Source organism: Ascaphus truei, chromosome 13, assembly GCF_040206685.1.
Source record: "Ascaphus truei isolate aAscTru1 chromosome 13, aAscTru1.hap1, whole genome shotgun sequence".
Taxonomy (NCBI): domain Eukaryota; kingdom Metazoa; phylum Chordata; class Amphibia; order Anura; family Ascaphidae; genus Ascaphus; species Ascaphus truei.
This window is the reverse complement of record NC_134495.1, coordinates 36,939,208-36,964,151: the sequence shown is the minus strand read 5'-3', so window position 1 is coordinate 36,964,151 and position 24,944 is coordinate 36,939,208. Positions and strand designations below refer to the sequence as shown.

General features: G+C 54.2%; 1 protein-coding gene across 2 annotated transcripts in view; it reads left to right on the top strand.

The window, feature by feature from the left end:
- Positions 1 to 1,912: 1,912 nt before the first annotated feature.
- CIROP (ciliated left-right organizer metallopeptidase) overlaps positions 1,913 to 24,944 on the top strand; it is a 42,644-nt gene continuing 19,612 nt past the window's right edge. For both annotated transcript variants that reach the window (XM_075569109.1, XM_075569108.1), the window contains exons 1-10: positions 1,913 to 3,790; positions 6,168 to 6,261; positions 6,350 to 6,401; positions 6,500 to 6,646; positions 6,759 to 6,884; positions 15,345 to 15,429; positions 15,670 to 15,806; positions 16,994 to 17,174; positions 23,578 to 23,647; positions 23,748 to 23,844. In XM_075569109.1, the coding sequence (XP_075425224.1) occupies positions 3,496 to 3,790; positions 6,168 to 6,261; positions 6,350 to 6,401; positions 6,500 to 6,646; positions 6,759 to 6,884; positions 15,345 to 15,429; positions 15,670 to 15,806; positions 16,994 to 17,174; positions 23,578 to 23,647; positions 23,748 to 23,844 (1,284 nt within the window). In that variant the 5' untranslated portion in view covers positions 1,913 to 3,495. The remainder of the gene's footprint in view (positions 3,791 to 6,167; positions 6,262 to 6,349; positions 6,402 to 6,499; positions 6,647 to 6,758; positions 6,885 to 15,344; positions 15,430 to 15,669; positions 15,807 to 16,993; positions 17,175 to 23,577; positions 23,648 to 23,747; positions 23,845 to 24,944) is intronic.

Genomic DNA, 24,944 nt, shown 5'->3' with positions numbered 1-24,944 from the left:
CTACAGTCAGCGGGGGAGCGGAGCGAGCGAGCGCGTGCCCGGGACACAGCGGGGGAGCGGCCACAACAAGCTGCCTCCCGCCTCAGATTCACGTGGGAGCTGCCGGACGGGTGAGTGAGCGGCCGGACGGGTGAGTGAGCGGCCGGGTGAGTGAGCGGCCTTCACCTCCCCTCATCCCCCTTCACCCCCCCTTCACCTCCCCTCACCCCCCTTCACCTCCCCTCACCCACTTCACCTCCCCTCACTCCACTTCCCCTCCCTTCCACATCCCCTCCACCTCCCCCCCCTTCACCTCCCCTCACCACCCCCACCACCACCCCTCCGACCTCACCTCCCCTCCTTCAACGCCTTTCGTCCGCCCTACCGCCTCTGCCTTTCGCCCACCCGCACTTCTGCCTTTTACCCGCCCACCGCTCACACCCCTGCGCCACACAGCCGCCGCACGCACTCAACAGACACCCGCCACACTCGACACACACCCACCGCCTCTCACCCACCCCACACACTCGACACACACCTGCCGCTACGCAACAATATCACTGACCAGCTGTCACCCGCACTCGCCACACACCCGCCGCCTCACATCCTAGCAGGACCCCGACCCACAGCTAGCACTCACTACCCACGCGCCACCCGTACTGAACACCCACCTGCCGCCTCACACACTCTCACACCCTAGCAGGACACACGCCTCACATTTTCACATCACTTATGTCACCAAAATATACATTGCACTGTGGTGTGTTTACAATAAACCATTTTTATACAACATCGTATTTCATTTTCTTCCATCTTTCTTTTCAACATTATTATCCAACCTTTCCAACAAATAGTCACCTATTGTTCCACGATTTATACATAATACTACCTATTACGGATTTACATCCCGGGCAACGCCGGGTATATCAGCTAGTTACTAATGTACGTGAGCAGGGGGTCTCCGGAGCAGAACCGTGTTGATTTGAGGTTCGGGGATCCCCTTCTTCCTGAGATATAGGTCCCGTTATGGGGTGCTGGTATCTCCCATGCATTGAAATGTCCTGCGTCACGTAACCGTGGGAATCCAATGCATAGGAGATACCGGCACCCCATAACGGAGCCTGTATCTCGGGAAGCAGGGGGTCCCCGAACCTCAAATCAATGTGGTTCTGCTCCAGAGACCCTCTGCTCATGTACATTAGTAATCAAATGTAAATGAAAAAAAAAAATTTCGGACGAGATTTGTGGCTCTTTCTCTGCAGCAGAAAGAAGTCGCCGGGTGAGCCCTTTTCAGAGGGCGATCTTCATGTCGTCGGCTACTTGACATTTTTGGAAATGTTGCCATCACTGGTTATTCTGGAGGCCAGGGTCATGTGTAGTATGATTAGCCCAGATAGGTTCAACTCGTTCCTTTTACAAGCACAAGTTCTTTGTCTTTCTTCACTTTATTGAGAAAGGGCATGGATTTACAAAGGCACTTGTGGAAGCTGGTGTTGGGAGAGAATGTCTCTATGGTGAGTGCGCTTGATAGTGGGGAAAGGTGAAAAAGGATAAGTCCTTGCCAATAGAGCAAATTACAGGAGGGTACTCACTCAGCCAGTGTGAAGGTGGAAAAGGAAGTCCCAGTGTATTCTGGGTAGCAAGATAGCCTGGGGGCAGACCCTCTGTAGGCAAGGCAGAGGGTGAAAAGGCAGACTAGCCCATTCTGAGGGAAAGGCTGAGGTTGCTGTAGCAACTCACTGAAATGTCTAAGTAAACAACAAGTGTAGCAAAATGTTGCTCTTTCACATGCAACAAGCTGCTGGAACAGGGGAAATAACAGGCAACTGAACAAGGGAGAAATGAATCCCATAAACTGAAAGGGGAGACAGAGGAATATGGAATCTAGTTCCAGGACACTGGTATTCGGGGCTTTCTGCATACCGTGAGCAACGCTGTCAACAATGAGATTTAAAAAACCTGGCGATTTTTTCTATCGGAGCTTAGTGCATTGACCCCTGTGTCTCTCTCTCACACACTGTTTCACTCTCTCGCTCTCTCTTTTACACACTGTCTCTCCCTCTCTTTCACACACTGTCTCTCTCCCTTTCACACACTCCGTCTCTCTCTCCCCCTCTCTTTCAGACTCTGTCTCTCCCTCTCTCACACACTCTCTCTCCATCTATTTCACACTCTCTCTCTGCCCCCTTCTCTTTCACACACTCTCTCTCCGATTTCTCTTTCACACTCTCTCTTACTCTCCCTCTCTATCACACTCTCTCTCTTTCCCCCTCTCTTTCTCACACATCAAATCACTCTCTCTTTCTCGCTCTCTGCCTATCTCTCTCGCTCCTCCAACCCTTCACGCTCTCTGCCCGTCTCTATTTATCTCCCCCTCTGCCCCTGTCTCTCTCTCCCCCTCTCTGCCCCTGTCTCTCTCTCTCCCCCACTCTCTGCCTTTGTCTCTCGCTCGCCTCCTCTCTCTCACACTCTGCCTCTGTCTCTCTATCTCCTCCTCTCTCACACTCTCTGCCTCTGTCTCTCTCTCTCCTCCTCCCTCTCACACTCTCTGTCTCTCTCCTCCTCCTCCCTCTCACACTCTCTGTCCCTGTCTCTCCTCCTCTCCTTCACGCTCTCTGCCCCTGTCTCTCTGGGGGGCGGGGGTCTCTCACATATGATTAACTTCCTGAGCTGGAGAAACCTGTTTAACAACTTTCTGTCTCTCTGTCGTTCCAAAGCCAAGAGGAGAGCGTGAGAGACAGACACATACACAGACAGACAGACACATACACAGACAGACAGACACATACACAGACAGACACAGACAGGCAGACAGACACAGACAGACAGACACATACACAGACAGACACAGACAGACAGATGGGCAGAGAGATACATAGATAGACAGACAGACAGACAGACAAACAGATACATGGATAGATACAGATAGATGAATAGATAGACAGACAGACAGACATATACACAGACAGACAGACAGATATACAGACAAACAGATACATGGATAGACAGACAGACAGACAGATAAACAGATACATGGATAGATACAGATAGATGAATAGATAGACAGACAGACAGACATATACACAGACAGACAGACACACAGACATACAGACATACACAGACAGACAGAGACAGATACACAGATACACGGACAGATAGACAGACAGATACACAGACAGAGACAGATACACAGATACACAGATACACAGACAGATAGACAGATGGATAGATAGACAGATAGACAGATGGATAGATAGACAGATAGACAGATAGACAGATGGATAGATAGACAGAAGGTTGGATGGATGGATAGATAGACAGACAGCCTGTGTCAGTGTATCTCTAATCTTGGGATGGTTGAGAGATGTCTCTCTGAGTGCCCCAGCGTTGGATGGCACGTGGATGTCTCACTGTTGGAGCTGGGCTGTCTCTCCTTATGGCAGGATGTTTCTGAGTGTGGCGCAGTATGTGTGCTTGTCTCACTCACCTTAAGAGATCTCCAGGCTGTCTCTCTCCATGTCCGACTGTCTCTTCCCCCTGTTTCTGTCTCTAATGACAGGGCTCTGTCTCTCGGCCTGTATCCACGACTCTGTACAGAGAGACACCTTGGTGGTGTCTCCTCCGGGGGGGACAGTCTCTCCCCGTTCCACCCGAATCTCCGCACGGTCCTCTCCCCTCACCCCCCTCCTGCCTCTCAGGGTCACGCCGTGGTATCTCCCGGGCGAGAGCGCTCTCATCACCCCGGGCCAGAGTGCAGGACTCCACTCGGCTATGAGAGAGGTGACAGAGACTGTCTCCGGCATACTGTCAGGTGAGAGACCGCCTGTGAGAGCGCTGCACATTGGGTAAGGGTCCTGTAGTTTAGTGTTGTGTGTGTTTTAATGCAAATCTCAGGGTTAGAGCGTGGGGTTCAGTATTAGAGCGCACAATTCAGTATTAGAGTGTAGGGTCCTGTATTGGAGTGCAGGGTTCAGTATTGGAGTGCAGGGCTCCGTATTGGAATGCAGGGTTCAGTATTGGAGGGCAGGGTTCCGTATTGGAGGGCAGGGTTCCGTATTGGAGTGCAGGGTTCCGTATTGGAGGGCAGGGTTCCGTATTGGAGGGCAGGGTTCCGTATTGGAGGGCAGGGTTCCGTATTGGATTGCAGGGTTCCGTATTGGAGTGCAGGGTTCCGTATTGGAGGGCAGGGTTCCGTATTGGAGTGCAGGGTTCCATATTGGATTGCAGGTTTCCGTATTGGAGTGCAGGGTTCCATATTGGATTGCAGGGTTCCGTATTGGAGTGCAGGGTTCCGTATTGGAGTGCAGGGTTCCGTATTGGAGTGCAGGGTTCTGTATTGGAGTGCAGGGTTCCATAGTGGCGTGTAGGGTTCCGTTGGAGTGCAGGGTTCCGTATTGAGGGCAGGGCTCTGTATTGGAGTGCAGGGCTCCGTATTGGAGTGCAGGGTTCCGTATTGGAGGGCAGGGCTCTGTATTGGAGTGCAGGGCTCCGTATTGGAGTGCAGGGTTCCATATTGGCGTGCAGGGTTCCGTTGGAGTGCAGGGTTCCGTATTGGAGGGCAGGGCTCTGTATTGGAGTGCAGGGTTCCGTATTGGAGGGCAGGGTTCTGTATTGGATTGCAGGGTTCCGTATTGGAGTGCAGGGTTCCTTATTGGATTGCAGGGTTCCGTATTGGAGTGCAGGGTTCCGTATTGGAGGGCAGGGTTCCTTATTGGGTTGCAGGGTTCCGTATTGGAGTGCAGGGTTCCTTATTGGATTGCAGGGTTCCGTATTGGATTGCAGGGTTCCGTATTGGAGGGCAGGGCTCCGTATTGGAGGGCAGGGTTCCGTATTGGAGTGCAGGGTTCCGTATTGGATTGCAGGGTTCCGTATTGGATTGCAGGGTTCCGTATTGGAGTGCAGGGTTCCGTATTGGAGTGCAGGGCTCCGTATTGGAGTGCAGGGCTCCGTATTGGAGTGCAGGGCTCCGTATTGGAGTGCAGGGTTCCGTATTGGAGTGCAGGGTTCCGTATTGGAGTGCAGGGTTCCGTACTGGAGGGCAGGGCTCCGTATTGGAGTGCAGGGCTCCGTATTGGAGTGCAGGGCTCCGTATTGGCGTGCAGGGTTCCGTATTGGAGTGCAGGGTTCCGTATTGGAGGGCAGGGTTCCGTATTGGAGTGCAGGGTTCCGTATTGGATTGCAGGGTTCCGTATTGGAGTGCAGGGTTCCGTATTGGATTGCAGGGTTCCGTATTGGATTGCAGGGTTCCGTATTGGAGTGCAGGGTTCCGTATTGGATTGCAGGGTTCCGTATTGGATTGCAGGGTTCCGTATTGGAGTGCAGGGTTCCGTATTGGATTGCAGGGTTCCGTATTGGATTGCAGGGTTCCGTATTGGAGTGCAGGGTTCCGTATTGGAGTGCAGTATACAGTACTAGAGCAGGAACATGAGAAAAAACGGCAGTGCACTGCCAAGAACACATTAAGGACTTGTCTTTCTGATGCACTGGCGCTCTACACATCTACAGTACTAGAGCGCAGGATTCAGTATGAGAGGATTGAGTATTAGAGCGCAGGGTTCATTATCGGAGCGCAGGGTTCCGTATCAGAGGGCAGGGTTCCGTATCAGAGAGCAGGTTTCAGTATCAGAGCACAGGGTTCAGTATCAGAGCGCAGGGTTCAGTATCAGAGCGCAGGGTTCAGTATCAGAGCGCAGGGTTCCGTATCAGAGGGCAGGTTTCAGTATCAGAGTGCAGGGTTCAGTATCAGAGCGCAGGGTTCAGTATAAGAGCGCAGGGTTCAGTATCAGAGAGCAGGTTTCAGTATCAGAGCACAGGGTTCAGTATCAGAGCACAGGGTTCAGTATTAGAGCGCAGGGTTCAGTATCAGAGCACAGGGTTCAGTATCAGAGAGCAGGGTTCAGTATCAGAGCGCAGGGTTCAGTATCAGAGCGCAGGGTTCAGTATCAGAGCGCAGGGTTCAGTATCAGAGCGCAGGGTTCATTATCGGAGCGCAGGGTTCAGTATCAGAGCGCAGGGTCCAGTATCAGAGCGCAGGGTTCAGTATCAGAGCGCAGGGTTCAGTATCAGAGCGCAGGGTTCAGTATCAGAGCACAGGGTTCAGTATTAGAGCGCAGGGTTCAGTATCAGAGCGCAGGGTTCAGTATCAGAGCGCAGGGTTCAGCATTAGAGTGCTTGGTTGTCTCTCGCAGTGCGTCGGACGGACGGCCCCCTGCTCCTGAGTCGCGATATGAACCGATTCTGTCGCTCCGTCTGGCGAGACCCCTCACTGCCCAACTACAACAGGTGAGAGACGGGTCAGCGAGAGCGCCTGGGAGTGCGAGCTGCGTGCCGGATCGCCTCCAGCTCTGACCTTGCGCTCTCGCGTCCCCAGGTGCGGATCTCTAGATGTCTCTTACCGCGGAGAAACCTGCCTGGATGTCACGGTGAGCTAAGATGGCGGTTAGTGGGATGTTCAGAGGTTACCCGCCTCGGAACCTGAAACCTGCGCATTGTCACCCCGTGTGTCTATGTATATACCTAGATCCCTCCCTCTCACCTGCGCGGGTTCGAGGTGTGGCCGGCGCGGGGGGCGGAGCCAAGTCACATGACCCCAGGCGGGGCTGGAGTCTCTGAAACAGACTTCCTGCTATACGTGAGGGTGGCACAGACAGACAAGTGCGCAGCACAGGTGAGGGGGCAGATCAACTGCCCCGGGGCAACTAATGAACACGTGGGGGCAACTATACCCCCTTCCCCCCCAGAGTAGCTAAGCTCCCTCTCCGTGTCACTGCCGCCTCCAGCCATCGGTCATCGCGTACGCCTCGTTCTGTCAGCTGGACATCTCCGGACGACCGCTGGCCGGGGTCATTGTGTTCTGCGCGGAGCGGCTGAGGGAGAGTGAGTATCAACACAGCCACATCGTGCAGGTGAGAGACGCTCCGGGTGTGAGAGCCCAACACTCACTCTGTCTGCGGGTCTCACTCACTGTCTGCGGGTCTCACTCACTGTCTGCGGGTCTCACTCACTGTCTGTGGGTCTCACTCACTGTCAGCAGGTCTCACTCACTGTCTGCGGGTCTCACTCACTGTCTGCGGGTCTCACTCACTGTCTGCGGGTCTCACTCACTGTCAGCGGGTCTCACTCTATCTGCAGGTCTCACTCACTCTGCAGGTCGCACTCACTCTGCAGGTTTCACTCACTCTGTCTGTGTGTCTCACTCACTCTATCTGCGGGTCTCACTCACACTGTCTGCAGCTCTCACTCCCTCTGTGTGCGGGTCTCACTCCCTCTGTGTGCGGGTCTCACTCCCTCTGTCTGCTGGTCTCACTCACTCTGTGCGGTTCTCACTCCCTCTGTGTGCGGGTCTCACTCCCTCTGTGTGCGGGTCTCACTCCCTCTGTCTGCGGGTCTCACTCCCCCTGTCTGCGGGTCTCACTCCCTCTGTCTGCGGGTCTCACTCCCTCTGTCTGCGGGTCTCACTCACACTGTCTGCGGGTCTCACTCCCTCTGTCTGCGGGTCTCACTCCCTCTGTCTGTGAGTCTCACTCCCTCTGTCTGCAGGTCTCACTCCCTCTGTCTGCAGGTCTCACTCCCTCTGTCTGCAGGTCTTACTCCCTCTGTCTGCAGGTCTCACTCCCTCTGTCTGCGGGTCCCACTCCCTCTGTGTGGAGGTCTCACTCGCTCTGTCCTCGGGTCTCACTCCCTCTGTCTGCGGGTCTCACTCCCTCTGTCTGCGGGTCTCACTCCCTCTGTCTGCGGGTCTCACTCCCTCTGTCTGCGGGTCTCACTCACTCTGTCTGCATGCAGGTCTCACTCACTGTCTGCATGCAGGTCTCACTCACTCTGTCTGCATGCAGGTCTCACTCACTCTGTCTGCAGGTCTCACGCACTCTGTCTGCAGGTTTCACTCACTGTCTGCAGGTTTCACTCACTTTGTCTGCAGGTTTCACTCACTGTGTGCAGCTCTCACTCACTGTCTGCGGGTCTCACTCACTATCTGCGGGTCTCACTCACTGTCTGCGGGTCTCACTCACTGTCTGTGGGTCTCACTCACTCTGCAGGTCTCACTCACTCTGCGGGTCTCACTCACTTTGTCTGCGGGTCTCACTCACTCTGTCTGTGGGTCTCACTTACTCTGTCTGTGGGTCTCACTCACTGTGTCTGCATGTAGGTCTCACTCTGTCTGCAGGTCTCACTCACACTGTCTGCACGTTTCACTCACACTGTCTGCAGCTCTCACTCCCTCTGTGTGCGGGTCTCACTCCCTCTGTGTGCGGGTCTCACTCCCTCTGTGTGCGGGTCTCACTCCCTCTGTGTGCGGGTCCCAGTCCCTCTGTCTGTGGGTCTCACTCCCCCTGTGTGCGGGTCTCACTCCCTCTGTCCTCGGGTCTCACTGCCTCTGTCTGCAGGTCTCACTCCCTCTGTCTGCGGGTCTCACTCCCTCTGTCTGCGGGTCTCACTCCCTCTGTGTGGAGGTCTCACTCCCTCTGTGTTAATGTCTCACTCACTCTGTCTGCGTGTCTCACTCACTCTGTCTGCGGGTCTCACTCCCTCTGTCTGCAGGTCTCACTCCCTCTGTCTGCGGGTCTCACTCCCTCTGTCTGCGGGTCTCACTCCCTCTGTCTGCGGGTCTCACTCCTCTGTCTGCGGGTCTCACTCCCTCTGTCTGCGAGTCTCACTCACTCTGTCTGCGGGTCTCACTCCCCTGTGTGGAGGTCTCACTCGCTCTCTCCTTGGGTCTCACTCACTCTGTCTACGGGTCTCACTCCCCTGTCTGCGGGTCTCACACTCCCCTCTCTGCGGGTCTCACTCACTCTGTCTGCGGTCTCACTCACTCTGTCTGCGGGTCTCACTCACCCTGTCTGCGGGTCTCACCTGACTCGGTCTGCGGGTCTCACTCCCTCTATCTGCGGGTCTCACTCCCTCTGTCTGCGGATCCCACTCCCTCTGTCTGCGGTCTCACTCACTCTGTCTGCGGGTCTCACTCTCTCTGTCTGCGGGTCTCACTCCCCCTGTCTGCGGGTTTCACTCACTCTGTCTACGGTCTCACTCACTCTGTCCTCGGGTCTCACTGCCTCTGTCTGCAGGTCTCACTCCCTCTGTCTGCGGGTCTCACTCCCTCTGTCTGCGGGTCTCACTCCTCTGTGTGGAGGTCTCACTCCCTCTGTGTTAATGTCTCACTCACTCTGTCTGCGTGTCTCACTCACTCTGTCTGCGGGTCTCACTCCCTCTGTCTGCAGGTCTCACTCCCTCTGTCTGCGGGTCTCACTCCCTCTGTCTGCGGGTCTCACTCCCTCTGTCTGCGGGTCTCACTCCCTCTGTCTGCGGGTCTCACTCCCTCTGTCTGCGAGTCTCACTCCCTCTGTCTGCGAGTCTCACTCACTCTGTCTGCGGGTCCACTCACTCTGTCTGCGGGACTTACTCACTGTCTGCGGGTCTCACTCCCCCTGTGTGGAGGTCTCACTCGCTCTCTCCTTGGGTCTCACTCACTCTGTCTACGGGTCTCACTCCCCCTGTCTGCGGGTCTCACTCCCCTCTCTGCGGGTCTCACTCACTCTGTCTGCGGGTCTCACTCACCCTGTCTGCGGGTCTCACTGACTCGGTCTGCGGGTCTCACTCCCTCTATCTGCGGGTCTCACTCCCTCTGTCTGCGGATCCCACTCCCTCTGTCTGCGGGTCTCACTCTCTCTGTCTGCGGGTCTCACTCCCTCTGTCTGCGGGTCTCACTCCCTCTGTCTGCGGGTCTCACTCCCTCTGTCTGCGAGTCTCACTCCCTCTGTCTGCGAGTCTCACTCACTCTGTCTGCGGGTCTCACTCACTCTGTCTGCGGGTCTCACTCTCTCTGTCTGCGGGTCTCACTCCCCCTGTCTGCGGGTTTCACTCACTCTGTCTACGGGTCTCACTCACTCTGTCTGCGGGTCTCACTCCCCCTCTCTGCAGGTCTCACTCACTCTGTCTGCAGGTCTCACTCCCCCTGTCTGCGGGTCTCACTCCCCCTGTCTGCGGGTCTCACTCACTCTGTCTGCGGGTCTCACTCACTCTGTCTGCGGGTCTCACTCACTCTGTCTGCGGGTCTCACTCCTCTGTCTGCGGGTCTCACCCACTCTGTCTGCGGGTCTCACCCACTCTGTCTGCGGGTCTCACCCACTCTGTCTGCGGGTCTCACCCACTCTGTCTGCGGGTCTCACCCACTCTGTCTGCGGGTCTCACTCACTCTGTCTGCGGGTCTCACTCACTCTGTCTGCGGGTCTCACTCACTCTGTCTGCGGGTCTCACTCCCTCTGTCTGCGGGTCTCACTCCCTCTGTCTGCGGGTCTCACTCACTCTGTGTGGAGGTCTCACTCACTCTGTGTGGAGGTCTCACTCACTCTCTCCTCAGGTCTCACTCCCTCTGTCTGCGGATCTCACTCCCTCTGTCTGCGGGTCTCACTCACTCGGTCTGCGGGTCTCACTCACTCTGTCTGCGGGTCTCACTCACTCTGTCTGCGGGTCTCACTCACTCTGTCTGCGGGTCTCACTCACTCTGTCTGCGGGTCTCACTCACTCTGTCTGCGGGTCTCACTCACTCTGTCTGCGGGTCTTTCTCACGATCTTCTCTTTTTCACTGCATATTTCTCCTAATGTTTCTACCATCCCCCCTCTCTCCTCTTACTCCCCCCCCTCTCTCTCGTCCCTTATTCCCCCCCCCCTCTCTCTCTTCTCCCTCTCTCTTCTTCCTCCCTCTTTCTCTCTCTTCTCTTCCTCCCTCTCTCTTCTCTTACACCCTCCCTCTCTCTCTCTCTTCCCATTCCCCTTCTCTTCTAACTTCCCCTCTCTTCTCTTGCTCCCCTAGCTCTTCTTTTACTCCCCCTCCCTCTCTCTTCCCTTATCCCCCCTCTCTTCTCGTAACACTCCTCTCTCTTCTCTTACCCCCCCTTCTCTATCTTCTCGTCCTCCCACTCTCTCTTCTCTTACTCCCCCTCTCTCTCTTCTCTTACTCCCCCTCTCTCTCTTCTCTTACTCCCCCCTCTCTCTCTTCTCTAAGGCCCCGGACATGTTTGCTGCGTGCTTGCGGAAGCGTGCTGACTAGCGCTCCCGCTCAGCACTGAGCCCCTACAGCCGCAATTAGAGCGGCTTTAGTAGGGGCTCACCTGCGCTTCCGCGCGCTTGTGGAAGCGCAGGTCTTGGGGGAATTTAAAATTCCCCCGCTTGCCGGCGAGACAGGCCGGTCACGTGAGCGGTTCGCCCAATGAGGGCGAACCAGCTCCGTGACGTCACTGGCCCGCCCCCGGCCAGTGACGCGCCCGCCCCCGGACTGCCCCCGGACGGCTGCTGAGAGCGCTTGCGGTAAGCAACCGCAAGGCCAGGGAAAGCACCCGCTTTCCCTGCGCCTCAGCGCGCCTCAGCACGCCAGCAGGGACCGTGGACTCGGCCTTACTCCCCCCCTCTCTCTCTTCTCTTACTTCCCCTCTCTCTCTTCTCTTCCTCCCCCGCTCTCTCTTCTCTTACTCCCCCTATCTATTCTCTTACTCTCTCTCTTCTCTTACTCGCCACCTCTCTTCTCTTTCTCCTACTCTCTCTTCTCTTCCTCACTCTCTCTTCTCTTACTCCCCCTATCTCTTATCTTACCCCCCTCTCTTCTTTTACTCATCCACTCTCTCTTCTCTTACACTCTTATCTTCTCGTCCTCCCCCTCTCTCTTCTCTTACTCACCCTCTCTCTTCTCTTACTCACCCTCTCTCTTCTCTTACTCACCCTCTCTCTTCTCTTACTCACCCCCTCTCTTCTCTTGCTCCCCTAGCTCTTCTTTTACTCCCCCTCCCTCTCTCTTCCCTTATCCCCCCTCTCTTCTCGTAACACTCCTCTCTCTTCTCTTACCCCCCCTCTCTCTCTTCTCTTCCTCCCCCGCTCTCTCTTCTCTTACTCCCCCTATCTATTCTCTTACTCTCTCTCTTCTCTTACTCGCCACCTCTCTTCTCTTTCTCCTACTCTCTCTTCTCTTCCTCACTCTCTCTTCTCTTACTCCCCCTATCTCTTATCTCACCCCCCCTCTCTTCTTTTACTCATCCACTCTCTCTTCTCTTACACTCTATCTTCTCGTCCTCCCCTTCTCTCTTCTCGTCCTCCCCCTCTCTCTTCTCGTCCTCCCCCTCTCTCTTCTCTTACTCACCCTCTCTCTTCTCTTACTCACCCTCTCTCTTCTCTTACTCACCCTCTCTCTTCTCTTACTCACCCTCTCTCTTCTCTTACTCACCCTCTCTCTTCTCTTACTCACCCTCTCTCTTCTCTTACTCACCCCCTCTCTTCTCTTGCTCCCCTAGCTCTTCTTTTACTCCCCCTACCTCTCTCTTCCCTTATCCCCCCTCTCTTCTCGTAACACTCCTCTCTCTTCTCTTACCCCCCCCTCTCTCTCTTCTCTTCCTCCCCCGCTCTCTCTTCTCTTACTCCCCCTATCTATTCTCTTACTCTCTCTCTTCTCTTACTCGCCACCTCTCTTCTCTTTCTCCTACTCTCTCTTCTCTTCCTCACTCTCTCTTCTCTTACTCCCCCTATCTCTTATCTCACCCCCCTCTCTTCTTTTACTCATCCACTCTCTCTTCTCTTACACTCTATCTTCTCGTCCTCCCCTTCTCTCTTCTCGTCCTCCCCCTCTCTCTTCTCGTCCTCCCCCTCTCTCTTCTCTTACTCACCCTCTCTCTTCTCTTACTCACCCTCTCTCTTCTCTTACTCACCCTCTCTCTTCTCTTACTCACCCTCTCTCTTCTCTTACTCACCCTCTCTCTTCTCTTACTCACCCTCTCTCTTCTCTTACTCACCCCCTCTCTTCTCTTGCTCCCCTAGCTCTTCTTTTACTCCCCCTCCCTCTCTCTTCCCTTATCCCCCCTCTCTTCTCGTAACACTCCTCTCTCTTCTCTTACCCCCCCCTCTCTCTCTTCTCTTCCTCCCCCGCTCTCTCTTCTCTTACTCCCCCTATCTATTCTCTTACTCTCTCTCTTCTCTTACTCGCCACCTCTCTTCTCTTTCTCCTACTCTCTCTTCTCTTCCTCACTCTCTCTTCTCTTACTCCCCCTATCTCTTATCTCACCCCCCTCTCTTCTTTTACTCATCCACTCTCTCTTCTCTTACACTCTATCTTCTCGTCCTCCCCTTCTCTCTTCTCGTCCTCCCCCTCTCTCTTCTCGTCCTCCCCCTCTCTCTTCTCTTACTCACCCTCTCTCTTCTCTTACTCACCCTCTCTCTTCTCTTACTCACCCTCTCTCTTCTCTTACTCACCCTCTCTCTTCTCTTCTTCCCCCTCTCTCTTCTCTTCTTCCCCCTCTCTCTTCTCTTACTCACCCTCTCTCTTCTCTTACTCACCCTCTCTCTTCTCTTACTCACCCTCTCTCTTCTCTTCTTCCCCCTCTCTCTTCTCTTCTTCCCCCTCTCTCTTCTCTTACTCCCCCTCTCTCTCTTCTCCTACTCCCCCTCTCTCTCTCTCTTCTCTTACTCTCCTCTCTCTTCTCTTACTCCCCCCTCTATTCTCTTACTCCATTCTCTTCTCTTACTCCCCCTCTCTCTTCCTCCCCCTCTCTCTTCTTACTCCTCCTCTCTCTTCTTACTCCTTGTAGACGGACGTTCACAGAGGTACACAATTGGAGACTTTATAAGGTGAAATTATAATAGGCTTTATTGTGCCTTTTCCTTTTCATCAGGAAATCGTCCAAACACGGGGGGGGGGGGGGGGGAACAAAGCTTCTATTCACTTGGGAGTAGTTCTAGTGAAGTCCTATGCAATTAATTCACATCTCCCTTAGTAAAGCATGTCTCGCAGCCCCAAAACATATAGCATGAAATAAGCAGATATAAGCAGTCTCTTAATAATGAAAGTCTTATCTGTTAGCTGCTGTAGAGTAAGCTTCTCTGCTCTCCTGGAACCGCACCTGTGCATGCACAGAAAATCAGCATCCAGGTTTAGAAGTCTTATTTGGTGTCTTGCAATCAGCTATGCTGGGCAGAGCTCAAGACCGGTCAGCTCCAGAGATGTGTGTTCTCTTGGTCAGTCTCTCCTGGGAGACTCAAGAACACTCCTCTGTCTCTCCAAATGTCAGCTCTCATCAGAGCTAAGGAGTCACTTCCTGTCTCAACAGACAGGCTTTTGTAAGCAATCAGGCAGGTGGTGTTTATTAATTGACTACCAGCAGTTAACCACCACACTGCTAGATTAAAGGCACATTACTTGAACAGGGATTACTCCCCTGTTACACTCCTCCTCTCTCTTCTTACTCCTCCTTTCTCTTCTTACTCCTCCTCTATCTTCTTACTCCTCCTCTCTCTTCTTACTTCTCCTCTCTCTTCTTACTCCTCCTCTCTCGTCTCTTACTCCCCCTCTCTCTTCTCTTCCTCCCAATTGCTTCTCTTCCTCCCCCTCTCTTCCCTTACTCCCCCTCTCTCTTCTCTTCCCTTACTCCCTCGTCTCTTACTCCCCCTCTCTCTTCTCTTACTCCCTCTCTCTTCCCTTACTCCTTCTCTTACTCCCTCTCTCCTCTCTCTTCTCTTAATCCCACGCCTCTCTCTTCCCTTACTCCCTCTTTCTCTTCTCTTACTAACTCCCCCTCTCTCTTCCCTTACTCCCCCTACTCCCTCTCTTTCTTCTTACTACTCCTCTCATCTCTTACTCCTCCTCTCTCATCTTACTCCTCCTCTCTCATCTCTTACTCCTCCTCTCTCTTCTCTTTCTCCTTCTTTCTATTCTCTTCCTCCCCCTCTCTCTTCTTTCCCCCCCCTCTCTTCTCTTACTCCTCCTTTCTCTTCTCTTACTCCCGAGTCCCCCTATCTCTTCTCGTACTCCCCCCTATCTTCTCTTCCTCCCCCTCTCTTCTTTTCCTCCCCCTCTCTTCTCTTCCTCACCCTCTCTTCTCTTCCTCACCCTCTCTCTTCTCTTCCTCACCCTCTCTCTTCTCTTCCTCCCCCTCTCTTCTCTTCCTCCCCCTATCTCTTCTCGTACTCCCCCCTATCTTCTCTTACTCCCTCTCTCTTCTCTTACTCCCCCTCTCTTCTCATCCTCCCCCTCTCTTCTCTTCCTCCCCCTCTCCTCTCTTCCTCACCCTCTCTTCTCTTCCTCACCCTCTCTTCTCTTCCTCACCCTCTCTTCTCTTCCTCCCCCTCTCTCTTCTCGTACTCCCCTCTATCTTCTCTTACTCACCCTCTCTTCTCTTACTCCCTCTCTCTTCTCTTACTCCCCCTCTCTTCTCATCCTCCCCCTCTCTTCTCTTCCTCCCCCTCTCTCCTCTCTTCCTCACCCTCTCTTCTCTTTCTCACCCTCTCTCTTCTCTTCCTCACCCTCTCTTCTCTTTCTCACCGTCTCTCTTCTCTTACCCCCTCCCCTTTCTCTTCTCTAACTCCCCTTCTCTCTCGCCCTCTCCCCCCAGGTCTCTCTCCATGAGTTACTCCATGCTCTTGGGTTCTCCAGCAGTCTTTTTGAGCGTTGGACAGACTGCAGTCTCTCTGAGCCTGGTAAGACATGGTCACCCTCCTCCTTTAGCTCCCCCCCATGGTTACCCCCCTTCCCCCCCCCAGGGTAATCCTCCACCTTTAGCTCCCCCTTCCCCCCCCCCAGGGTCACCCTCTCCCCCTCCCCCTCCAAGGTCACCCTCCCCCCCAGGGTCACCCTCCCCCTTTAGACAATTTTTGGGCCCCTTTTGTATATTATCAGTTTGGGTCATTTAAAGATGGCTGCCGTCTTGTCTCCAAAAGGGGCCTCCTGTTCTCCTCGCTCTCGAGTCACAAACATAGACGACAGAGGTCAGTTCCGAATCTACACGCCGGAGGTAACCCGCAGCCTGGGGGAGCACCTGGGGGGAGGCGGTGTGGGAGCCCCTCTGGAGAACAAGGTAAGGGGAGGGGGAATGAGGGTGGGGGGGAAGGGGAGGCAGGGTGGGGGGGGGAGGTGGAGGCGGAATGAGGGTGGGGGGGGGAGGGGGAGGGGGAAAGGGAGAGAGAAGGGGAGGAAGAGAGGAAGAGGGAAGGGGGAGAGGTGAGGGCTGGAAAGAGAGGGGCAGAGAGAGGAGAGCGAGAAGGGAGACAGAGAGATAGGGAGGGGGAGAGAGAGCAAGAGGTGAGTGATACAGATAGGAATGGGTGAAAGGGAGATAGTTATATGGGGAAATAGGAGGAGTTAGAGGGAGAGCGTATATGGGGTAATAGGAGGAGTTATAGGGAGCGCGTATATGGGGTAATAGGAGGAGTTATAGGGAGCGCGTATATGGGGTAATAGGAGGAGTTATAGGGAGCGCATATATGGGGTAATAGGAGGAGTTATAGGGAGAGGTTATATGGGGTAATAGGAGATATAGGGAGCGGTTATATGGGGTAATAGGAGGAGTTATAGGGAGGGGATATATGGGGTAATAGGAGGAGTTATAAGGAGTGGTTATATGGAGTAATAGGAGGAGTTATAGGGAGAGGTTATATGGGGCAATAAGAGGAGTTATAGGGAGCGGTTATATGGGGCAATAGGAGGAGTAATAGGGAGCGGTTATATGGGGCAATAGGAGGAGTTATAGGGAGTGGGTATATGGGGTAACAGGAGGACTTATAGGGAGCGGGTATATGGGGTAATAGGAGGAGTTATAGGGAGGGGTTATATGGGGTAATAGGAGGAGTTATAGGGAGCGGGTATATGGGGTAATAGGAGGAGTTATAGGGAGCGGGTATATGGGGTAATAGGAGGAGTTATAGGGAGCGGGTATATGGGGTAATAGGAGGAGTTATAGGGAGCGGGTATATGGGGTAATAGGAGGAGTTATAGGGAGGGGTTATATGGGGTAATAGGAGGAGTTATAGGGAGCGGGTATATGGGGTAACAGGAGGACTTATAGGGAGCGGGTATATGGGGTAATAGGAGGAGTTATAGGGAGGGGTTATATGGGGTAATAGGAGGAGTTATAGGGAGCGGGTATATGGGGTAATAGGAGGAGTTATAGGGAGCGGGTATATGATAGATAATATAATTCCCTTGGAAGTGATCTCTGTATAATTTGGGGGATAAGATTTCTATTTAACCTCTCGCGCCCCGCAGGACTCCCCCTCCTCCCCCTCCTCACACTGGGAAGCCCGTCTCCTGCAGGGATCGATCCTCACCGCCTCGCTCAGCCCCCCACACCTCACACATGTGGATCCCGTGACACTCGCTGCCTTCAGGGACATGGGCTGGTACGGGGTGAATACCAGCATCAAAGGCCAGCTAGTGTGGGGCAGAGGTAAGAGAGAGCCGCGATTAACCCCTTCCCTGCCAGAGACCCGCAGAATAATGATTAACCCCTTCCCTGCCAGAAACCCGCCGAACAGTGATTAACCCCTTCCCTGCCAGACATGCAGAGCAATGATTAACCCCTTCCCTGCCAGAGACCCATAGAACAATGATTAACCCCTTCCCTGCCAGAGACCAGCAGAACAATGATTAACCCCTTCCCTGCCAGAGACATGCAGTGCAATGATTAACCCCTTCCCTGCCAGAGACATTATTCTGGAGGCCAGGGTCATGTGTAAGATGATTAGCCCAGATAGTTTCAACTCGGCCCTCTTTTAAAAGCACAACAAGTTCTGTATCTTTTCTTTACTTTATTTGGGGAAAGCAGCATAAAAGACAGGCACTTGTGAAGAGATGTTGGTGTTTAGATAATGTCTCTCTGTGGGTGCTTTGTAGTTAAGGACAGGTGAAAAGGGTAATCCTGCCACTAGAGGAGTTACAGCAGGGTACGCACTCAGCCAGTGGTGAAGGTGGAAAAGGAAGTGAGGGGCAAGGGTCACACTGAAAGTGAAGTGAGAATGCACTAACTGTCAGCAAGGACAGGGGGGGGAAATGGGAAAGCCCATTAACTGGAGGACTGGAGATGTTGCCAGAGCAACCAGGGGTGTGACAGACTGGAAGGAAAAAGGGCTACATAATGTATCCATTCCATCTGCACTGGGAGTAAAACTGTAAGGAAAGTAACCTCTAAATACAGCTAGCAGGCAGAACTGCCAAGGGAAAGGGGAGCTGAAACAGAGAAGGCAGACATGGGTATTTCTGTTCCATGACACTCCCCGTCTGGTATCTGGAGATACCACTATATAACTGGAATATGTGGAACATATGTGCAATGCATAACAAAGATAACATCACATTCTCTAACAATGAAGAGTCCATGTCCACATAGCGATGTGACACCGGCCGGTATCACTGGTATCAAGGTCCCTTGGCCAAGGTTCTTTGGCAAAGGATGCAGGGTGGATGCACAGCTCCAGGTTAGCTGGTTGCACCACAATGTCTTTGTGTAAAAGTCTCTGGCACTGTTTTCTTTTAGCCTTGTGAGAGAACAGTCTTTTTGTCTCTGTAGTTTTCTCTACAGAGTGCATCACCTTGTGGATGTGCCAGTCGTGGTAGTTTGTCACCCTATCACCTGTCGTTTGGCGGAAGGAGATGGCCTTTGACTCCTTGCAGAAGCGGATCAACGCCCCTGGAAAACTGGTTGTCAAGTCTGGTCCAGTGAGTAGTGCCCTATTGGGAGAGGCTTCTTGGTGCTGAGCATTGGAGCTGAACGTTACCCAGATCTGGCTGGGTTTCTGACGGTGGTGAACACCAGATGATGGGAGGTGCCAGCATTTTTTACCTTCCTTCAGTGAAGGCGCTGGCTCTGTGTGTCTGCTAAGGAATCTCTTCCGCGTGAATACCACAATTTGATTCTTGGTCTCCGGCTCCCTTTGTGGGTAGCAGCGGAGCGAAGTGAGCCTAGAGATGGCAAGTTCTCTATTGTGCGGGAGGCGTCTTCTTGGTGAATGGAATGGTAGAGGGTCCACCCAACTGCCCGGTCCGTCTTTGACGAGCTCCTTGACTGTTAACCTCGGGAATCCTCTATCTTCAGTCGATGGTGTTTGCTTGTCGTCGTCCCTTGTTGTCTGGAACGCTGTGCACCGTAGGTCATCGGTGCATTTCTCTTGCACGAAAACATCTCCACGTAATTTGGTGAAACGCTTTTGTGTCTCTTTGTTGACTGCCCTCAGGAGGTTGTTCTCTCCCTGGACATGACGAAGAACAGTCTCTTTTGTCCTTGTAAATCCTTTTGGGAAATGTCTCTGCAACTGTCTCCTCTTACGTGTGTGAATGAACAGTCTTTTTGACACTGTGGCTTCACCTGTAGGGCGCAATCTTTTGCAACTATGCCAGCCGTGACAGCTGGTTGCTTTGTCACTTGATACTCTGTGGAGAGGAACAATTGTATGTCTTAGTCGTGCCATTGCTCGCGAGAGGATCGTCCGATTGTTTATTGTCTTTTGGACGACCCCTTTGTCGGTCACCTTTGGGAGGTTACTTTCTTCCTTCAGTGGAGTCGACTCATCATCCTTGGTTGTCTGAACCACTAAGCATCCTAGGCCATTGTCGCATCCCCCTGATGTGAGGATGTTTTCGTTGATCTCAGGGGTATGACCTTGTCTCTTCTCTTCACTTGGCCCTCCTGTCACTTGGAGATGGCCAAGACACGGTTCAGAGAGGGATGTGTGTCCACATTCTGTTATCACAGTTCTGCGGGCGTCAACAGTGTTGTCCGTGCCCTTTGTTAGTGCACGCGCTGCCCACTATCACCCATCCTAGGTCAAGTCTTTGGGCATATGGTGCGTTGTGGGGTCCGTTATGCTGTTTACGGACTTTATGTACCCTCATGATGTCCCTACCGAGCAGCAGCAAGATCTTGGCGCCTTGTTCTACCAGCAGGATGTAGTTGGCTATTCCTCTGAGGTGCGGGTAATGGCGTGCCACGTCTGGTGTGGGAATCTCGTCCCTGTTTGTGGCCATGTGGTTGCACTCGATGAGTGTGGGGAGAGCTATCTTCACTCTGTTATCCACCTAACGTATGACGTAACCGCTTGCTCTTCTCCCTGTTGACTCAGTCGACCCTGCACAGGTTCTGAGGGTGTAGGGTGAGGCGTTGTCTTGTAAGTTGAACAAGTTGAAGAACTCCGTCTTCGCCAATGATCTGTTGCTTTGGTCGTCGAGGATTGCATACATCCGAATAGCCTTCTCAGGTTATCCCTGGGGGTGCACTGCGACAAGGCATATTTTGGAGCAGGACATTTTGTCGCTATCTTTTCCGCAAACCTCAGTGCGCTGAGAAGTGACGGATGTTGGCTCTCCTTCTCCTTTCTCCCCGCCATGCTCCGCTACGGAGGATGGGTTGTTGAGTTGGTGGAGTGTCAGCGCCTCTTGGGTGTAACGATGTCACGTGCTTGTCACTTTTGCCCACTGTACATTTGATTTCTTCTTTACAGTCTCTGGCTAGGTGAGTCATGGAACCGCAGCACCTGAAGCAAACTCTGAATTCTCCAAGTAACCTCTTGCGTTCCTCTAGGGACTTCATCCTGAACCCAAAGCACTTGTTAAGTGGGTGTGGCTTCTTGTGTATGGGACATTCCCTGTTTGGGTCCCTCGGTTACTCGTCTCCGGCGACCGACTGATCGGGAGTAGTTTGGGTCGTGGGAGGCACGTCCGTCTTGTGGACCGAGATGGGTGTTTGAGAGTTACCGTATCTCGCCACTGGTCTCTCATTCCTCAGGCTGCTTGCACTGTGTGTGGTTTGCGCACCTAAGGTGAAACTGGGATCGTTCCTTGTCCTTGCCGCTTCGCGGATGAAGCTCAAGAAGAATGAGAATGGGGGGAAGGCGACTTGCTTCTCCCTTTTGTATTTGGAGCCTTGTGAAATCCATTTTTCTTGGCGGTTGTAGGGTAGCTTTTCCAAGATGGGTCTCACTCCACGAGCCGAGTCCAAGACGTTGAGACCTGTTAAGGAATGGTCTTTCCTTGCAAACTCCAGCTCTTGCAGCAGGTCCCCGAGCTCCCGTAACTTTGAGTAGTCTTTAGTTGTGATCTTGGGAAAGCTGTCGACTCTTTTGAAGAGTGAATCCTCGACTGCTTCGGGGCTACGGTAGCACTCTTCTAGCCTTTCCCACACTAGGTCAAGACCTACTTGGGGTTGGTTCGCGTTTGCCGCCCGAAGTCTCTTCGCGTGCTCCCTGGATTTGTTCCCCAGGAACTTGAATTGCAGGTTGAGCTTTTCCCTCTCTGAGAAGTCCAAGCTGTTGATTGCGTCTTTGAACATGAACTTCCACGTCCGGTAGTTCTCAGGGCGGTCGTCAAAGCTGATGAGTCCTGTTTGCACCAGGTCACGCCGGATCATGTACTTGGCTATGTCTGTCAGGCCTGAGGCATCGGCGTATTGGTCGCGCTCTGAGGTAGTTGCTGGGAGGGTCCGTGCGGTCACCTCTTCCTTGGCGTGGACGCGTGGTGACTGCTGGTCGGTGTGAGGGGCTGTGTTTTCCCGTGTGGGTGTACCTGGATTGCGAGCCTGTTGTAGTGCATCCGTGTTCGCGCTGGCGTGTGGATCACTGTTGCGGCTGTGGCTATCCCAGGCAGCATGTACCATTGACGGAGCAGCGTCTTCTCCTCGTGGACCTAGCAAGTCTTCAGTGTCTGTAGAGTCACTCCCTCCGTGTTGAGATGGTGCGCTGGTATTTACACTGAAGAGGCTCCTTACGTAGTCTTCAGTGCGTTGGGCTGGATCCTCTGAGGCTATCCGTCTGTACGGTTGCTCCCCGCCGTCCTGTTGCGCGGCTGCTTCTAGGACTTCAGCTTGGGCTATGGCGGCGGCGGCTTCCTTCTCTTGATTAAGCGCCTCTAGTTCCGCATCGAATTCGGCTTTCCTACGCGTAGTGGCTGCGGCAGTAGCGGCCGTGGCGGCGGTAGCAGTAGCGGCAGCAGTGGCGGCAGCGGCGGCGGCATTAGCGGTGGCTGTCTGTTCCTCCTCTTCTATGCACGCTCTTCCTGCTCTTATGGCTGCCTCTCTGCGACTATATTCGGCCCTGGCACGTGCGGCCTCTGCGGTGGCTCGCGCCTTGGTAGCGTTTGTGCTTGCGCTGGACGCGTTAGATTGCGCTGATCTTGCTGACCTTGATGAGTGCCTGGATGTGCTTGAGCGCTGCGATGCGGTCTCCAGGAGGAGCTCTTTTCTCTCGCTTTGGGCGTCTGCGATGGCAGTTCGAATGCGGCTGTCACGTGTCAAGTCAATATTGTGCTGTAAGTCCCTTTCTTGCAGGCTTTCACCGGTATTAGCCCTGGCCAGGTAAGTGACGTATGCCTCTGACAGCTCTTGGTAGCATAAGTGGTCTATCTTTAATTGAGTTATTTCCTGCTCGAGCTGTTGTACAGAATTGCCAGCGGCGGCGACATTGCGTATCCCAGGTGTGGTAGTGTTCCAGGCCAACTCTAATTTAGCGCGGTGCGCTTCAATGTCAGTCTCGTATTTTTCGTGGGCCTTTTGTGTCAGTGTGACTGTCCGTTTGGGCCTTGCGCTTGCCTGCGCCTGTTGCAGTTGCGCAGCGGTCTCTGTATCTGAGTGATCACTCTCCTGCGTGATATCTGGTGAGGCTCTGAGTTCTGCCATGCTGTAAGTGTGTGTAGGCCTTTAGCCAGTGCGTGTGGCATGCGGTCTTTTACCTGTGTCAGCGATGGGCGACTGTCTCAGATGATGCCGAGCGGTGTCCTGCAGCGTAGGGGTAGCTGTACTCACAGGTGTCCGGTGGCTCTGACCCGTGTCCTGGCGGGTGTCCGGTGGCGTGGCCCTTGGTGGTGCTAGCCGTTGGGACGTGCGTAGGGTAAGGTGAGATGGTAATCCCTCACTATGGAGCTGTGCAGAGGGTGAACTCAGACAGAGAAAGGCAATCAGGTTTGTGTAAGAAGCACTGTCTGTCTGCAAGGCTGCTGTGCAGTGTAAGCTGCTGCCCTGTGTGCAGGGTTATTTGCTGGCTGTGACCAGTGAGAATCTGCTTGCTTATTTGTAAGGCTGCAGGCTGTGTGCAGTTTGCTGTATAAGGCTTGCTGCGCTGTCAGGCAGTCTAAAGCTGCTGCTGTTTGTAAGGCTGCTCTGTGTTATCATAAAGTCTGGAGTAGCAGCTCCTGTAAGTGTCTGTAAGGCACACGGTATCCTTTTCACTATTCAGGAGGCCAGGGTCATGTGTAAGATGATTTAGTCCAGATAGTTTCAACTCGGCCCTCTTTTCAAAGCACAACACGTTCTGTATCTTTTCTTTACTTTATTTGGGGAAAGCAGCATAAAAGACAGGCACTTGTGAAGAGATGTTGGTGTTTAGATAAAGTCTCTCTGTGGGAGCTTTGTAGTTAAGGACAGGTGAAAAGGGTAATCCTGCCACTAGAGCAGTTACAGCAGGGTACTCACTCAGCCAGTGGTGAAGGTGGAAAAGGAAGTGAGGGGCAAGGGTCACACTAAAGGTTCAGTGAGACTGCACTAACTGTCAGCAAGGACAGGGGGGGGGGAATGGGAAAGCCCATTAACTGGAGGACTGGAGATGTTGCCAGAGCAACCAGGGGTGTGACAGACTGGAAGGAAAAAGAGATACATAATGTATCCATTCCATCTGCACTGGGAGTAAAACTGCAAGAAAAGTGACATCCTAGTGCAGCTAGCAGGGGGAACTGCCAAGGGAGAGGGGGGCTGAACAGAAAAGGCAGGCAGGGGTATTTCTGTTCCATGACAGACATGCAGAGCAATGATTAACCCCTTCCCTGCCTGAGAGACCCGCAGTGCCACGATTAACCCCTTGCTGTCCCTGCAGGTGCCGGTTCTTCCTTCGGCGTCCCCTCCTCCTGCCTGGACCCCTCCTCGGGATACTTCTGCACAGGGAGGTGGGTGCAGGCGCGGGGACCCCCGGACATGCCGCAGCATTACTTAGTAAATAGAGCCCATGTGGGGTTATAATAATGGCCGTGTCATTGCCCCTCACAGCGCGCTCGGCTGTCACCACCTCCACCTGGACAAGGGCGTCTGCTCCACGGACACCTACCTAGAGGGGTGCCGAGTATACAAGCCCCTGCCACGGGGGGTAAGTGTCACACATCCAGTCCCTCCCTCACTGCCCTGTCACAGTGCCCCCCCTCACTGCCCTGTCACAGTGCCCCCCCTCACTGCCCTGTCACAGTGTCCCCCCTCACTGCCCTGTCACAGTGCCCCCCCCTCACTGCCCTGTCACAGTGCCCCCCCTCACTGCCCTGTCACAGTGCCCCCCCCTCACTGCCCTGTCACAGTGCCCCCCCCTCACTGCCCTGTCACAGTGCCCCCCCTCACTGCCCTGTCACAGTGCCCCCCCCTCACTGCCCTGTCACAGTGCCCCCCCCTCACTGCCCTGTCACAGTGCCCCCCCTCACTGCCCTGTCACAGTGCCCCCCCCTCACTGCCCTGTAACAGTGCCCCCCCTCACTGCCCTGTCACAGTGCCCCCCCCTCACTGCCCTGTCACAGTGCCCCCCCCTCACTGCCCTGTCACAGTGCCCCCCCCTCACTGCCCTGTCACAGTGCCCCCCTCACTGCCCTGTCAGTTTCCCCCCCCAGTGCCCTGTCACAGTGTCCCCCCTCACTGCCCTGTCAGTGTCCCCCTCACTGCCCTGTCAGTGTCCCCCCTCACTGCCCTGTCACAGTGCCCCCCCTCTTTGCCCTGTCACAGTGCCCCCCCTCACTGCCCTGTCACAGTGTCCCCCCCTCACTGCCCTGTCACAGTGCCCCCCCTCACTGCCCTGTCACAGTGCCCCCCCTCACTGCCCTGTCACAGTGCCCCCCCCTCACTGCCCTGTCACAGTGCCCCCTCTCACTGCCCTGTCACAGTGTCCCCCCTCACTGCCCTGTCAGTTTCCCCCCCCAGTGCCCTGTCACAGTGTCCCCCCTCACTGCCCTGTCACAGTGCCCCCCCCCTCACTGCCCTGTCAGTGTCCGTCCCCCAGTGCCCTGTCACAATGTCCCCCCCTCACTGCCCTGTCACAGTGTCCCCCCCATGCCCTGTCACAGTGTCCCCCCCATGCCCTGTCACAGTGTCCCCCTCACTGCCCTGTCAGTGTCCCCCCCCAGTGCCCTGTCACAATGTCCCCCCCTCACTGCCCTGTCACAGTGTCCCCCCATGCCCTGTCACAATGTCCCCCCCTCGCTGCCCTGT